Here is a 15,610-nt window from a genome sequence, read left to right on the forward strand (position 1 = left end):
GTTGTTTGGCAGTTAGTGTTGACTGGGGATGTCGAGCTAACCATTCCTCCCACAGTCTTTGCATGTAGCCCCTCTGACTAGGATTACTTGAGTAGTAGCATTCCAACAGATCCATGTYTTCVHCTCTCGCCCATTTCCGTCTTGTTCCAGTAGCCCATTTTTCATCAGGGTGCTCTGGTTGCCCAGCACCTGACGCAGACCTTGTTTGGCCGGGCGACATCTGATATATATATACTGTCAAAATAGCCAATTTTTATTGATCGTGATTAATTGATAAAAGCAATAAAAGCTTAAAGCATCCAAAATGGTGAGTACTTTTCATAGGGAAAACCTCTGACTGGGGTGGATGTTCAGCTTCCAGCAGGAAAACAAACATAAACATCCAACCAAAATCTGCCATGAGTGGTTTGAATCTGTTGGCTGTAACAAAATGTGGAAAAAGTCCTAAAGGGTGTGAATACTTTTGTATGGGGCTGTGCGTGAAGATGCATGTCTTTTGTAAATGACTCCTTCAAAGTTAATTTCAAAATGAGACTTCATTGTGAAGAGTAATGGGTAAAACCAAGTTAATAAGACTAATTCATCTTGTCTTAGTTAAAATTTCAGAAGCATGTAATTGGATTTCCTATTCCTTTTTTTCCCCTGGCTTTCTGCTCCATTATATTGCTTTTTTATGCAGAACTTTGCAGAGGGGACATAACTAGTTTAAACCAGACAGAGTAAGCTTGTTTTTTTGTTTTTTTTCTTGGCAGTCACTTTTGCAAGGTTTTCCCGGTGGATACTCTCTCCTCTCTGTTTCAGCTAAATGCTAAATGTCCCCGGCTGCCGGAGGGCAGTAGCAGAAGACACACACACACGCGCGCGCACACACACACACACAACACATCCCCATGTTTGCTCACATACATCCCATTCCCAGCGGGGAGACATGGAGTGAAAACTAATCCGAAGCACCTGCTCATATTTATTGTGGAGCGTAACCTCAATAAACTTAGATGAGTTATGCAAATGAATTACTATGACATTTGAATTATATTTTTTAGGGTGCAGTTTAGAATATTAAAAACAGCTATCCTAAGGAATAACATTTTATTTCTTACAGTTTAAATGGAGTCTACATAAAGCAAGAATATTTTTTTCCAGTAGGCTAAGTTAAGCAGTTTGAAATGGCACTTCCTTAAATTATTGGAAATGGTCTGAAATAGTCATACCTAATATAGATGTCACTTGGCGTGTTTAAATAGTGCAAAGAGAAATTCCACCTGTCAGAATCTATTAGAAAACATCATTAGATGGCGAAAATGTGGGGTAAAATATATATATATATAACCAAAAAGGCACAACAGTATTTATATACAACAGTGAAACGGTGGTGCAAATGAAAACTCTTATTTTAAAAATACAAAGTACAGTGCTTGCAGCCTGCAAACAAGTGACCTACAGGTGGAAACATAAGTGGAATGGAGGCAGGAATGGTTTCACCAGTTCAGGCTAACAGACTTCATGGAAACAGCTGAGAAACTCGGGGGGGTTGGAGGGGAAACTAACAGGAGTGGATTCAAAATAATGAGCACCTGAGAAGAAACACAGGAAACCACGAAAACCAGACAGTCAACAAGTCAGAACAACAGAGCACAACGCTTTTTACCATTTTGCGGTTATTCTAGTTTTGTCTTTACATCATTGATTTCATATTATTGTCACAAGCTCCTTTGAGTAATAGCTGAAAATGTCTGTCAAACTAAAAAAGGGACTTTTATTTTTTTTCCCCATGCAAACCGAGACAATAAAAGCACCTTTTTTCCGTAGCTTTTATAGAAGTTAAATGGTATCTTATTGAGGTCACCACTTCGACGTGTCAGCGTAATTTCACTTTGTAAGAAAACTGACCCAGCTGGACCGATGACTCCCTGACGTCCAGCCTTTGGTGACACAGCTGTGCTGCAGCTCCAAACTCGATGAGATCAGGAGAACGGATCACCTGTGGGTGCGGGAAGGGCAGCGTTCGTCTGCGCAATCAAATAAGCTCCGTGCTGTGCCGACGTCGAGCTTCCTGTACGCGAGATATAAATGTAAATTCAATAGTTGGCTTTTCTCTCATTTGATTTCATCGTATAAAAATCGAGTTAAACACGTGAAACATGTAGGGTTACAAGTAGCCGACTTATCCTCTGTTGCTCCTGCTGTGCATCTGAAGTGCGGTGAACAGATATTTTTCTTTTGTTCCTGTTTATTTAAATCTTTTAGATTGTCAAGTGATGTTTACAAAAGAGAAATTTAAAAAGTTGTTTTGAAACGTTGACCGCATTCATTAAAAGACTTCTGAACTTCTCTGACTACATGAAGTAGGCTCTCATAAAGCAACACATGACATCCTGATTTAAAGAAGTCCTGGAACCAATAGGAAGCAGTGTAATTGACATATGTCTGGAAATGTAAGAAATATATGTTTCATGTGGTTAAAATAGAATTTGGATTTTTTTTTTGTTTGTTTTGTTTTCCTGTTCGAATGACACTTTCCTGATGTTCCAGTCGTTGTTGTTCTCCATCATATGCTTCCTGTCCAACTTTCCATCATCTTCTTTTTTTCTCCCTCCTTTTACCCGCAGCACTGATGCATGCCTTGGTCTTTGGCAATGTGACAGCCATTATCCAGAGGATGTACTCCCGCTGGTCTCAGTACCACACCAGGACCAAAGACCTGAAGGATTTCATTCGCGTCCATCACCTGCCACAGAGCCTCAAGCAGCGAATGCTCGAGTACTTCCAGACAACCTGGTCGGTCAATAACGGAATCGACTGCAACGAGGTATAGGATAGGAACCGTCTCCTTAATTTGTGCAGTGTAGTATGAGTAAGTGTTTTATAGTGCAAAACCAACGCAAAGTTGTGGAGAACTGTTTTTTCTTACAGCTTTCTGTAGTTTCCTTGCATACTAAGGAAGGATTTGAGCAATCCGCCTCTTTAACTTTAACCCTCTTTTTTACAGAGACTAAAAATAGTTGAACGATTTTCTCAAGACCAAGACATTTTCTGAATATTCTGCAGTAGCTGAGTCATTCGCCTGATCTGTACCTGGTCTATATGCATATGAGTCACCCATGAGGTAAATTAAGGTCAGGAGACCTGCACAAAAACTCAAGTCGGCTGCAAAGCAGGTGTCAGGTAATCCCAAACTTTTAGGTGGGGATTCATTGTGAGGACAAAGTTTGGAGAAAGTGAAAAATATTGATGTTCTTTTGCTGTCTGTATTCAGTAAAATGAGTAGAAATATGCTGAAGGTCAGTTAAAACTGTATTTTTACTCAGTTTCAGAGTGACTCAACTGACATTTCACATAGCCTAAAAAGTTACCACAGAGGAAAGTGAATGTTTTTCTGAGGCAAAAACTTTTTCTTTAGAAACTTTCATTATAAGAATATTGTACCTTAAAATTAACCCTAAAACATTTACAAAAAAAAAAAAAAAAAACTGGTGATGTTCAAAATCTGATCAGTTGTGCTTTTCTATTGTGTTTACATGTTTCTGAGTTATTGAAATGCTTTTTTTAAACTTCCAAAATAACCAAATTTTTTAATGTATATTTACATTTTGATAAATATTTTTGCATGAATTATGGAGATAAATAGCAGAAAGAGATCAAATCTTACATTTAATTGAGATAGGCATAATGTTTTATCAAGATTTTGAACTACAGCCTATTTCCATGTGTATTTAATAATCTGAGTATTGTTGATGGAAGTATGATTAACCCTCATGATCAAAGGTGAATGAAAAGGGTTTGTTTTTGTAATGCTGCTTTCTTCCACAAGAGGCGCTAACGTCAACTTTCAGACTTTGAACTGATTCAGGCAAAACTGATTTATGTTGTGAATAAAAACCCGGCCCTTCTCTCTGAAAGAAAGTCAAACACTTGAATACAAGAGAGAAGTCTTTTGTCCCCATCCTCTGTTGATAAGTTTTAATAGTATGAGACATTTAAAAATGTTTCTTTTTTTTCTAACTACCATCTTTAAAGTTTGACTTTGTCATTATCTATTTTTACATAGATAGCCGAATATCTGTTGATTTCTAATTAGTTGTATCTTTTTTTATCATTGTCAAAGTCTTTCTTACGTTCCACAGTTTTTTTTTTTTTTTTTTTTTTCAATTTCTGAAAGAAGTAAACACAGCAATTTAATTTTGTTCAGCCTTAATAGGCAAATGAGAGGGACATTTTTTTAACATTTTGTATTTGTAGAAGACCTTTGTGGCTCGTATGTAGCTTTTACTGATTGCTGGCGTACCAAAAAACATCTGCAGAAAGCTGAGTTTAGTAACAACTGTATCATGTTCTAAATACATTTTCTGAAAAATTGTTTCTCCCTCACTTTCAGAGCTGAACTGATTTTTTTTCTACTTATTTCTTCTAAAAACAAAAATAATAATTTGGATACTCTTAAAGAAGGATAGAAAAAAATGTCTGAAGGTTATTTTTATGGTAATGAGAAAAATAAACTTTTACGCTGACTCTGAGAAAGAATCCTAAGAAAAAAAACGTTAAACTGACTATTAGGGGCTCTGTGCTTAAGTTTTTGCCCATAAAAGTTAGAATCAATCGACTGTGAGGCATTCTTATGTAAACTTATGAATTTAAAGCGAAAACCTTCACTGTTCAAAAATCTCCAGGCTTACTTCTAGATACAGGCTGCATAGCAAATCAGTATCAATATTTTATTAGATAATTCACACGGTTCTCACACAGATGCCACATTAAAGCTAATCCAAAAGCTAATAATATGATCGATACTTCTACAGAGCAAGGAGCACGTTGCAGCATCCTTGATTTTTTTTTTTTTTTTGTCCAGCTGCTATCCTCTTATTGCCACATTTTACACTATAATAACTAACCAACCAACCACATAATGCCAGACTCATCCTAGTGTGACAGGTTCAACTCACAACCCAACTCTGGTTTGTATTACATTTTCCTTGAACAAACTTGAGAGTTTTGTGTAATTTTTTTTTTTATCTTTCTTGTCGAGCAAAAGACGAGCATGAAGATTAGCGAGTTGTGGCATTTCACCACACAAGCAGTAAATACATTCTTCCGACAAGACCAGGGAAACCTGTCAGTGGTCTGATAGTAACTCGCCTCCCCGGGCTGCGCGGGCCTGCGAGACAGCTGTCAGAATCCCGAGCAGAGGGTCAGACGGAGGGATGATGCTGATGAATCCCAGACAGATGAATTATAGATGGGCCTGTTGATTAAAGTAAGCCCAGCTCTGATGACTCACCGAAGGAATCCAACGACAGATTTCCGTCCTCGACAAATCGTGCGTTTGTCGATGCGACGCAATCTTGTGGCTGCTCTTTGTGTTATAGGAGCTGCGTGAATTGTGTTCAGAGGATAGGAATCCAAAAAAACAAAAAACAACAACAAAAAAAAACAGCGAAAGCTAAAAAATTCAATTACCGAGTTGCAGAGTGGTGTTTTCACAACTGTCACACTTTCTTTCCTCCTCTCTTTTGTTTCCCCATCTACTCTGCCTTCCCGCGTCCCTTCATCGTCCCCACAGCTGCTAAAGGACTTTCCAGATGAGCTGCGATCCGACATCACCATGCATCTTAACAAGGAGATCCTGGAGCTGTCGTTGTTTGCCTCGGCCAGCCGCGGCTGCCTGCGCTCGCTATCGCTGCACATTAAGACCTCCTTTTGCACCCCGGGGGAGTACCTCCTCCGACAGGGCGACGCTCTGCAGGCCGTCTTCTTCGTCTGCTCAGGGTCCATGGAAGTGCTGAAAGACGGAATGGTGTTGGCCATCCTGGGTAGGTCAAAGTGGAACTGCTACCGGGAAGAAAAAGCAAAAAACCTCTTGGTGTAATTGAAGAAGATCACAGCATTTGAGTTTATAAAATCCTGTAGTTAAGCTCAGTATTTAGACACAAAATTCAACTAAGTGAAAGGAGGGTAATATTCAAGTTCTGATGTCTACCATAGGAACAAACACATCAACTCTATGTCATTGTTTTTGATTAATATTTTCTGCAGAATGTGCTCAAAGGACTTTTGCGCAAAGCAACATAAAAATGCAAACAAGGTCTCAAGAAGGCCTACAAATATCCAATCGAGCAGACTGGTCATAAAATGAATGACGTTTTAATTTTAGATGTTCTATACAAAACCTTGTTAAAAATTTTATCAAGAAATCCCAAACTGGGTAAAAATACAGAGAAAAAGTAAACTTTTCAAATAAAACATACAACCTTTAGTTATCGTCTCCATAACTCCAGCAGCTTCACTGGGGAACCAAATTAAGTTAGTTAAATTTCTCATTAATAAAAGTTAATGTCACCTGAAGCACAAACTTAAAAGAAAAAAAAAAGTTCTTTAGTTTTTGTTTTTTTTGCAGAAAAGTTAAAATAGAAAAAAAAATCTAACAGTCTGTTATAGATTATAGGGAGAAAATCACATCTGCTACTAGCCAGTCACTCTTTATGATCAATGAAAGAATAAGAAAGGAAACTTTTATTAATCTCCTTTCTTTTTCAACATGATGAAAAAGTAATTTTAAATTCTTAAGTTTCTGTTTAGTTCTCGTTTGAAGAGGAAAACGTATTTTTTTGTTGTTGTTTTTTTATCTTTATTCAGATCTAATTAGGAGTTTCCAGACCCGGTAGTAATTTAAAGAGCAGGGAAAGAGTCTGGCAGAGGGAGTGAAAATCCTGTGTTTTTAAAAACCACTTTGATATCCAATAAATAGACCAGAGAAGGCTGCACCTTTGTTGGACTGCAGGGAGCGATTATATTTCTTTTGGCTAAATAATAGGGGGGAAGCAGTTGCTCCATTGTTCAGGTCTCTTTTTTTTGTGTGCATGATAAATCTGTAAAAACAAAACAAGAAAAAAACAAAAAAAAACAGAAGACCCTCTGCTGAACGACTATCATCTGCTGTCGCACAACTTCTCGTCCTGAGCGACATCTTTCCTCCTGTGACCTTTTGAATAGAGCTACACAGCAATATGGGAACAGCGTGGTGTGAATACAATCTAAATGTGAAGCTCCCTCCATCACTGTCTATGTTTACTTGTTGATTCTTGTATTTGTCACATTCCTCTCTGTGTGTGTCTGACAGTAGCTGCATGTTGGTACACCTACAGGAAGAAACTGTGCTTTTGTTTGGATATTTGTCGCAATCCCACAGGTGGATTTTGTTTGCTGGCCCTCAAACTGTCTCATGGTAGTGTCTCTGTGTGTGTGTTTGAATGGGTGGGTGGAGGCATGCGTGTGTGTGTGTGTGTGTGTGTGTGTGTGTGTGTGTGTGTGTGTGTGTGTGTGTGTGTGTGTCACTATGCAAACCATGAGGAGATGTCTGCTGACTGTGCAGAACCGACTGCAGAAGGTTGGAGTGACACGGAGTGTTTCGCCAAAGGACAAAGCTGCTTCTTTGTGTCTCAGCCTGTTCCACTGTGGATGAGTTTGTGTAGGTTTCTTTTTAACCTCCAGCCCAAACGGTGTTTGTCCAAACAAAAGCCCGGAGCTACAGATCTGTAAGCCTGTAGTAGACACAGAGCGAGAACAAGTGAGGTTATAATGATGTGTAAGGAGAAAGGAGAAGGACTCTTGAAAGGGGAGAAACTGGATATCATGGGTCATCAGAAAAGAAATGGTCTGACAGAGAAAGAAAAAGTGTTTTTAAAAAAAATTAAAGGGCTGATTGAGAGTTAAATAACAAAATAACCGTTGAAATCGTGAATACATAAACAAGGGAGACAAGAAAGACAACGCAGATTAATTATAGATGAAAATAACTTTGGGCAGGTGCTGACGAATTACAGAGTAAAGATGAGAAAACAGAAAAGAAATGTAAAAATCGCAATGAAGATGAAAGGAAAAGAGCAGCAAAGTTTTAGGTGAAAAAAGAAGTGAAGTATATATTAGGAAAAACAGAATAACGAGCATAATGGAGGAATAAAAAAGTGCGGAAATCAAACAAAAAAAAACCAGGAAAGTTTAACAGGGAAAGAAGGAGAAAAGGAAGGGAAACTAATATGTGGAAAGCGAGGAGGAAGTCATCGAGAACGGGGGGGACGGGGGGGGGGGAGAAAGGAGAGAAGGAAGAGAGAGAAGGACTGAGTGAAGTAATATGACAATAAATGATCTGACAGACAGGAGGATAGAGACAAAGCGGGCTGAAATAAGTACAGTCACGACTTTCGCTCCTTCAGCTGCGCCGCTGTAATTTAGCAGCCCTCATAGTTCACAATGACCCTAATGAATCATTTATCACTTCTTATGGGACATTACCGCTGCTGGGGGGAAGGGGTGATTCGCCTTCAGTCCATTTGTACAGAAACAGCTGTCACATCCACTCCACTCAAACTGCTACATTTCATAAAAGTGTTGTGGATGAGGCTACTTTACAAATACGAGACTAGTAATAATTAGTTGGAGTTAACATTAGAGATTTATTTTATTTATTTTTTTACATCTAAATCTGTGTATCTACCAAAACTTAATTGGCAGGTTACATTGTTAATCATTATTAAAAATAAAAAAATTAAATAAAAAAACAACAACACTTACATCTGTTGCTATGGTGCTGATTTTGATTGACAAATAGAATGAAAGACCTGCAGACACACTCTAGAGAGTCTAGATGAAAAAGGGATTTTAGTTGGCAAATACTTCTAGATGTTTTATATAATATATTTTATAACATATTGCATAGTCTGATTTGTTTTGGTTGTTTGTTATGTTTTGGATTTTGTTTTAGTATTTGACAAAAAATGTTTGTTTTTGTTTTTTTCCACTTTCCTCATTCTTTCATTGATCATTGCCTTGCGAATGTTTAAATCCTGTTTCTTTTCACATTTTACATGTTTTAACCCCAAACTTCAATTTTTTTTAGAGAAAGCAATGGAAAAAAACAGCATAATTGTAAAGAGGAAGGAAAACTATGTATTAGATTTTGAAAATGTAAAAAAAAAAATCTAACATTTGCTGTCTGTCTTTTCTTTGCTACTATAACATTTCAAATTTCTACCAAACTCTCCAGTTGTTCCCTCACGGTTAGCTCTCCATTCTCTGTCTGGTTCCGTTTCTTCTTTGGTAGTTCCTCGTGTCTCACGGAGTTTTACATCTCTTTACATTTCCAGCAACATCTTCTGGTTTGCTTCACTTAAGTAAAAACTCGTTGAAATCTATTTTTATCACTCATACGCCGTTGAACTCCACATTTGGGTGCACTCCTCTCATCACTGAACAGATTTCATGCCGGCACGAGGCGCACGGTTGAATCTTGAACATAAAAGCGGTCGCGGCATTGTTACCAACCTCTTTCAGGCAAAATATTTCTCTAAAAATACATATAAAAACAAAAAGATATAAAGCATAAGTGTTAGCATGAGTGCTAGAGAGCCTGCATCTTCAGACCCTTTTATCAGAGTGGAAACATTCTGAAGTGGCCCCCATTTCTCGCCCTCTTTTCATGTCTCTCTCTCTTTCTCTGAACAGGTAAAGGTGACCTGATCGGAGCGAACCTGTCATTAGACAACCGTGTGATAAAAACCAACGCAGACGTGAAAGCCCTGACCTACTGTGACCTGCAGTGTATCAACCTAAAAGGGCTCTACGAGGTGCTGGACCTCTACCCTGAATACTCTCATCACTTTGTCCAGGACATCCAGCAGGACCTCACATACAACCTGCGGGAGGGACACGAGACACACGTGAGTCATTGTTTGAGTAGATACAGCTCTGACTGTATGCTGTCAAAAAACCGCTTAAATGAACCGAAATGCTGTCGCCTTCCTAAAATAATGTCCTAATAATGTCCTGTTTTACAGACTTTTACAACTCGTCTGTAAAACCGCCACGTTTCCTAAGAGTTCCTCATTGTGTTTGTCCTCGGCGTTGAAAATAAAATCAATTAAGGCATAACCGATACTTGTGTGCTTCTCAATTTCCTGTACTGAGTTTACATTGAGAGTATAGGCTCTGGCACAAAATGTGTAGGTGATTTTAGTTTGGGTTTGTAGCTGAGCCTAATGGACAGAAATTAGGACACTGTCCTAGTTAAGGTAGCTGTAAGAGAGAGCTGGCGAAAGTAGCTGGGATACCCGGCTCTGCTCTGCTGCTCTGCTTCTGTAATTACAGTCAGGTGTTTTACTCTGTAGCACAAACACAACTGGGACTCACTGTTGTGCACACACACACCAGCACACACACACACACACACAAAGACGGAGCGTGCTGCAGGGCTTTTAGGTGAAACTCATCTGCAGAGGGACAGCCTAAATCTCAGCACTGAGTAAATGAAGATAGGTGGAGGCACCTGAGGATAGAGCGCCGTTCGAGCTGCGCTGTTCAGTTTGCTCCTAGGCTGTGTCATAATGGCACCAGTATATTGTGGTCAATAAATTTCCGGCGTTGTCTCACTGTGAGCCGTGTGCAGTTATTTTGTTGCGTTTCTCTGCTCGGTTTGGAGAAGAACTGACCAGAGGATGCTGCCAAATTGCTCCCCGGGAAAAAGAAGAGCTGGAACATAAAACCAACATGTTGTTTCCTCCCTGCATTGAGCGTTTCCTCTCTGACTGTCTTCCAGGTGAAGACCAGACTGTCGACAGTAGCACAGGAGTCTCAGGTACCCGCTCATTATTTGCAGGGCTCTGCTAAACTATTCGCACCGCTTGAACTTTCCCACGTTTTGTGAGTTTAAGAACAAAAAATATGTTTTATTGGGACTTTATGTAAATAGAGCAGCAAGCTGCAACTCCAGAGCCACATGTGGATCTTTTGTCTCCCCCACTGTGGATGTTATAAAACCAAATAAAAAATTTTTTTTTAATTATAAAGGCAATATGAAAGTGTTGTTTTCTTTTTCTTATGTGTTTATGAAATATGTACCTAGAATATCTACAGCATAAAACCGCCAGTGCTATAAGACTTTTTAAACATAATTTCAAATGTCTTATATATGCAACCGTTGGTCTCTCACATAATAAATGAATCCCAATGCATTGATGTTGGAGGTTGTAAAACAACAAAATATTAAAATATTCAATGGATTTTAATACTTTCACAAGGCCCTGGCCAAGCTGAAGCTAAAAGTTTTAATAAATCAATAGACATGTCCGACATTTTAAGATACTCATTGTTGATCTCGATCAGTTTTCCTTTCCAACAAATCTCTGCAGCGGCGACTCTCAGTAGAAATCCACCCTCACTCTGACTATTAGCAAAATCGTCCTGGTGTGATGGTTTCATGAGGAAACTGATCATGGAAAATTAGAAATTCTTCACAGATTTGTTCCAGTCGTTTGCTGCGGCAGGGCAGAGAGCTGTGAAACGCTTCACACGCAGGGAAGCGGCTGAGATGTTTTACAGACAAATCAATCCGCCTGTCTTGCCGGTTAACTTCAGGAGGGCTCACGGCCCTCACTGGAAACATACTAATTGGTGGATTTAGAGCTTCTATTTTTGTTTTTACTCGGGTGTGTAATCCATGTTCACACGTCACGGATTGATCATTCGTTGTTTCATTTCCGTCCCAGTCTGGGGTTAGAAGGAACGGGCGCGTGGTTCAGGGCCAACCCACGGTAGCTGAGGCCCAGGAGGAACACGAGGGCGACTCGGACCAGGACGAACATGACAACGCCGAGTCTGTATCTCTTCTGACGGAGCGGCGTCGGCCTGAGAACCTCAGGGACGCCGTTGGGAAGTCTCCTCTGTGCCAGCCCCGCCAGAAGACCGTCACCCGCAGCTTGGGCCGCTCTCAGAAAAACCTTCAGGAAATCACGTCGACTGCTCTGGACCCTTCAAACCTCAGCCCCAGGTGGGTTCAGTCGTCACTGGCTTCATCATCGGGCATCTTCAATAGATAATCTTCAAAATGAAGATTATTTATTGGGTCTAGACTATTTATTGGGTCTACTGTGTCTCAAGCACATTGAGAGGTCGAAGTTTGGACGTTGCTACGCTAAGGTCGATTTTTCTTTTACTGTCTCTGAAAACTTCAGGTATACTGATGAATTTTCCGATGAATTTTGGCAATACGTTTTTAGAGTGCTTCTCAAACTTAATCATATTGTAAGTTACGTGACGATTCATTGAGATTTTGACCCCCAACTGGGACAGTTTTCTCTTATGACATATGAAAAATCAAACAAAGTTAACTTTTACATGATATACATTATTTATTAGCATTACATAACCATTGGGATCGCACTTCTTTAATTTAATCTACCGTCACATGTATGGAAGAACTTAGTTGTCCAGAAATAACTAAGAAAGGTTTGATTTGATTACAAAACATTGCCGTGGTTTGTAATTGACACATGTCCAGCATGATCTATCCCCTGGCACATTGCTTTTTTTTAGGATCCACAGGTTTAAGAAGAAAAGACCAAAACAGGAATTTCAATTTGAGGGTACAAATATGATAATAATTGTGTTTAATGATTATAGAATTGCTATTTCTTATTTTACATGTGTTTTCAGGGTAGAGAGGTTTGGGGCAACTCCAAAGTCTAGGCGTTACTCCGTAGTTTCCTTTGTGTCTCTGTAGGATAGTGGACGGTACCGAAGACAGCGAGGGAACAGAAATTTCCCAGACCTTCTCCTTTTCCACCGGCCTCAGCTGTCCTGTCAGTGAACCAACCAGTGCCTCAACGTCAACCACAGGTTATTCTAGGATACTTTTTATTTTTTATATATATATATATTTTTTTGTACTTCATCTGAAAACTGTCCACACCCAGAAACCATAAGTAATTTTACCTTCGCTTCTTTCCATCTGTATTCATGTGACACTCTAAATGTTTGTCTCTTGCTCGCTGATTTAACACAGATATGCTGCATATCAGCACGACAGAATTAGCAGCAAAAGCAGAGGAGACCAGGGGACAACTGCGGCACCTCGACCAGCAGGTATGATTTAGTGGCGCGCACATTTTTGGGTGACAAGAATAATAAAAAAAAAAGATTAGCATTTAAACGCTAAAGTCGAGGTGTCGTTCTCAGGGGAGGATTTAGACGGATGTAGTTGAAAAGGTTTGCAGGTAGGCTTCCGGAAATAAAAGCCAGCCAATTTGATGACCTAAATAAGGATATAGCTCCGTGAGAAGCAAGAACATTTTCGACAGGTGAGCTAAGGTAGAAGCGAGGTGTATCGGCACGTAAAGCCCAGAGCAGGAGGAAAGGATTAGAAGACGTAATGAACCAAAACTTACCCGTTTTTCATCCGTATTTTATTCTCAATCTGAAAAGTACACAGGGGGTTGCCGTGCAATATGTCATTGATTATAATGGTACATGTTGCAGCTTGAGATATTCTGTCCACACACCAACATTCAGACTCTCATGGTGCATCCCATGGCTTGATTGGCAGGTAGCTAAATTGACATTAGACATTTGGCAGCTGAGGAGGGCTGGCGTTTTCCTCCTCCTGCTAATCCTCAGTGTCTGTCGCAGAATCAAACGACTGTCTCGGCAGGGAAAAGTAAAGGCACGAGGAAAAAAAAGGAGGAGAGATAAAGTCACGTACCTTTTTTCTTTTACTGATGTGAGGATACCTAAAGTTAGATATAGACATTTAAAACACAGGAGTGTGAAAGGCCGCATCAGTGTTTTGCTCAGTGTCTCACTGGGTGACCAAAATCCTCCAGGGTGGTCCTCTGGTTCCAACGACGTCGATCACAGCAGGATGTGGGAGACACTCGTTTGATCTGGAACGTATACAAGCACGCACCACATGAGCACGTCACTTATTTTGGGGTTTATTGTCTCGCCAAATAGTCACATGCAAAAACAAATATTGTAAAACGTTAATTTGTTGTGGTTTTATCTAATTTAGTGCAACGCCATGACTGCTAAAAATTTATTTTTCTATTTACTTACTTTAACTGACACATTTACCAATCAAAGTCGGACAATCAAAGGTCATATTTTATTGTTTGCTTCATTCATGAGGAGCAGTGTCTAAAGCGCAACACAAATTTGAAATTTAATGAAGAGCAATTCAAGCCAATAAACATGACCATGCTTATTTCGTTGCAATTTAGACCAGACACAAAAAACAGAGAAAAAAATCAACTTTTGTAGTCTCATTTGTCTTTGTTTTTTTTCTTGTTTTTTTTTTTATAAAAGCATGATTATGAAAAGGATTAAATATAAAATGGTAAATCTTTAGTGTGAATAGTTATCACTCTTCAAACTGTGATTTAACCCTCTGTGTGTGCGTATCAGCGGTAGCATCTTAGCTAATTTTTCTACATCCAACAGTTCCTATAAACCTTTCATAATGAATCCAGTACTTACTGTTTCTACATTTTATTAGATTTCCTTAAGACAGTTGAAGTATAAGAAAACACAAATTTCACAAATCTTGCAATGTTCAGGAAAGTGTTGCATTTATATTTGTTATCACCCCACCTAACTCTGATGCTCCAAGGTAAATAAAGTTCAACCATTTATTTATTTATTTTAACTTCAGTACATACTTGAAAAGCTGAAATGCATGTCACACTGCTCAGATTTTTTTTATTGGAAGATAAATGTTTTAAAACCACGTGTCATTTTATGTTGTAGTTGATCAAATATTTTCTCACTCATAACAACCAAGCCAGTTTTTTTGCTTTATGTGTGGAAATCTTTCCCCAGACATGTTTGCTAATAATCAATGAAAAGATCACATTTAGAAATGGTGATTTTTGCTTGTAGGTGCATATTTTTTGTTATGGACGAAATAGCACAGATCTTTTGTATTCTCCTGCTAACACTTATAAGAATTGGACTAAATTTCTTGACTGCGCGGACTCGTGGTGGTCGCAACCTTTCGAACACGGCTTGTTTGAATGGGGAAGACGTAGACCCAAACAACGGGCTCTTTACAAGCTGATGCAAGTTGAATGAGGGAGCTGTCAGCTTAACGGTATGATAGAAAAACAGAGAAAATAACCGGACATTTCTTTAATATGTCTGTAAGCTCATTTAAAAAAAAAAAAAAAAAGTATTGAGTTTAGAAAAAAAAAAATCTCAATAGCCAAGTGTCAATTTTCTCATTTTGATGGAGAATATTAGCAGCGATTAGCCAGCTTTACCAAGCTAGCTCTGATAAATGCTCACATATGAGAGCTGTCTGTGCTACAGAAGGAGGAAATATAGAGATGTCAGAGCTTTAAATTTGTTTTATTTTTCTGTTTAAAGACTGACTGGTCTATTTGTTTAATTTCTCTTCAGATTATTTCACATAACATTTCATATTATAAATAACTAATAGTTGTTTTAATCAATATTAAGGAATTGTTTACTTAAACAAGTTTCTATATCTTGCTCAAAAGTTTCTTATCAATCAGTTTTGTCTTATTTTAAGTGTGCTAAAATATGTTCACTAGAAACTAGACAAAAAGAATACTTGGTAAAATTTTGCCTTCAAATGATACAAATTCATTCAACTTTACTGATCCCAAAGGGAAATTAAATGTTGCTATAACTCATATAGATTTGATTAATGATWACATTACCCAAACTATGAATTTCAGTAGTTAAATTCAGACTAATCAAACTCAATTTCGTAGAAAATAATCCTAAATAATAACTAATTAAAATGGATTTTAAACACAGAAATAGT

General features: G+C 38.6%; 1 protein-coding gene across 2 annotated transcripts in view; it reads left to right on the top strand.

Moving 5' to 3' along the window:
- The window catches only part of kcnh8 (potassium voltage-gated channel, subfamily H (eag-related), member 8), a 78,137-nt gene that overhangs the window by 44,195 nt on the left and 18,332 nt on the right, over positions 1-15,610 (top strand). For both annotated transcript variants that reach the window (XM_008421677.2, XM_017307670.1), the window contains exons 9-15: positions 2,610-2,809; positions 5,558-5,807; positions 9,496-9,710; positions 10,586-10,624; positions 11,535-11,815; positions 12,548-12,663; positions 12,830-12,909. In XM_008421677.2, coding sequence (XP_008419899.1) covers positions 2,610-2,809; positions 5,558-5,807; positions 9,496-9,710; positions 10,586-10,624; positions 11,535-11,815; positions 12,548-12,663; positions 12,830-12,909 — 1,181 coding nt within the window. The remainder of the gene's footprint in view (positions 1-2,609; positions 2,810-5,557; positions 5,808-9,495; positions 9,711-10,585; positions 10,625-11,534; positions 11,816-12,547; positions 12,664-12,829; positions 12,910-15,610) is intronic.

The sequence above is a fragment of the Poecilia reticulata genome, linkage group LG11 (genome assembly GCF_000633615.1).
Source record: "Poecilia reticulata strain Guanapo linkage group LG11, Guppy_female_1.0+MT, whole genome shotgun sequence".
NCBI lineage: Eukaryota > Metazoa > Chordata > Actinopteri > Cyprinodontiformes > Poeciliidae > Poecilia > Poecilia reticulata.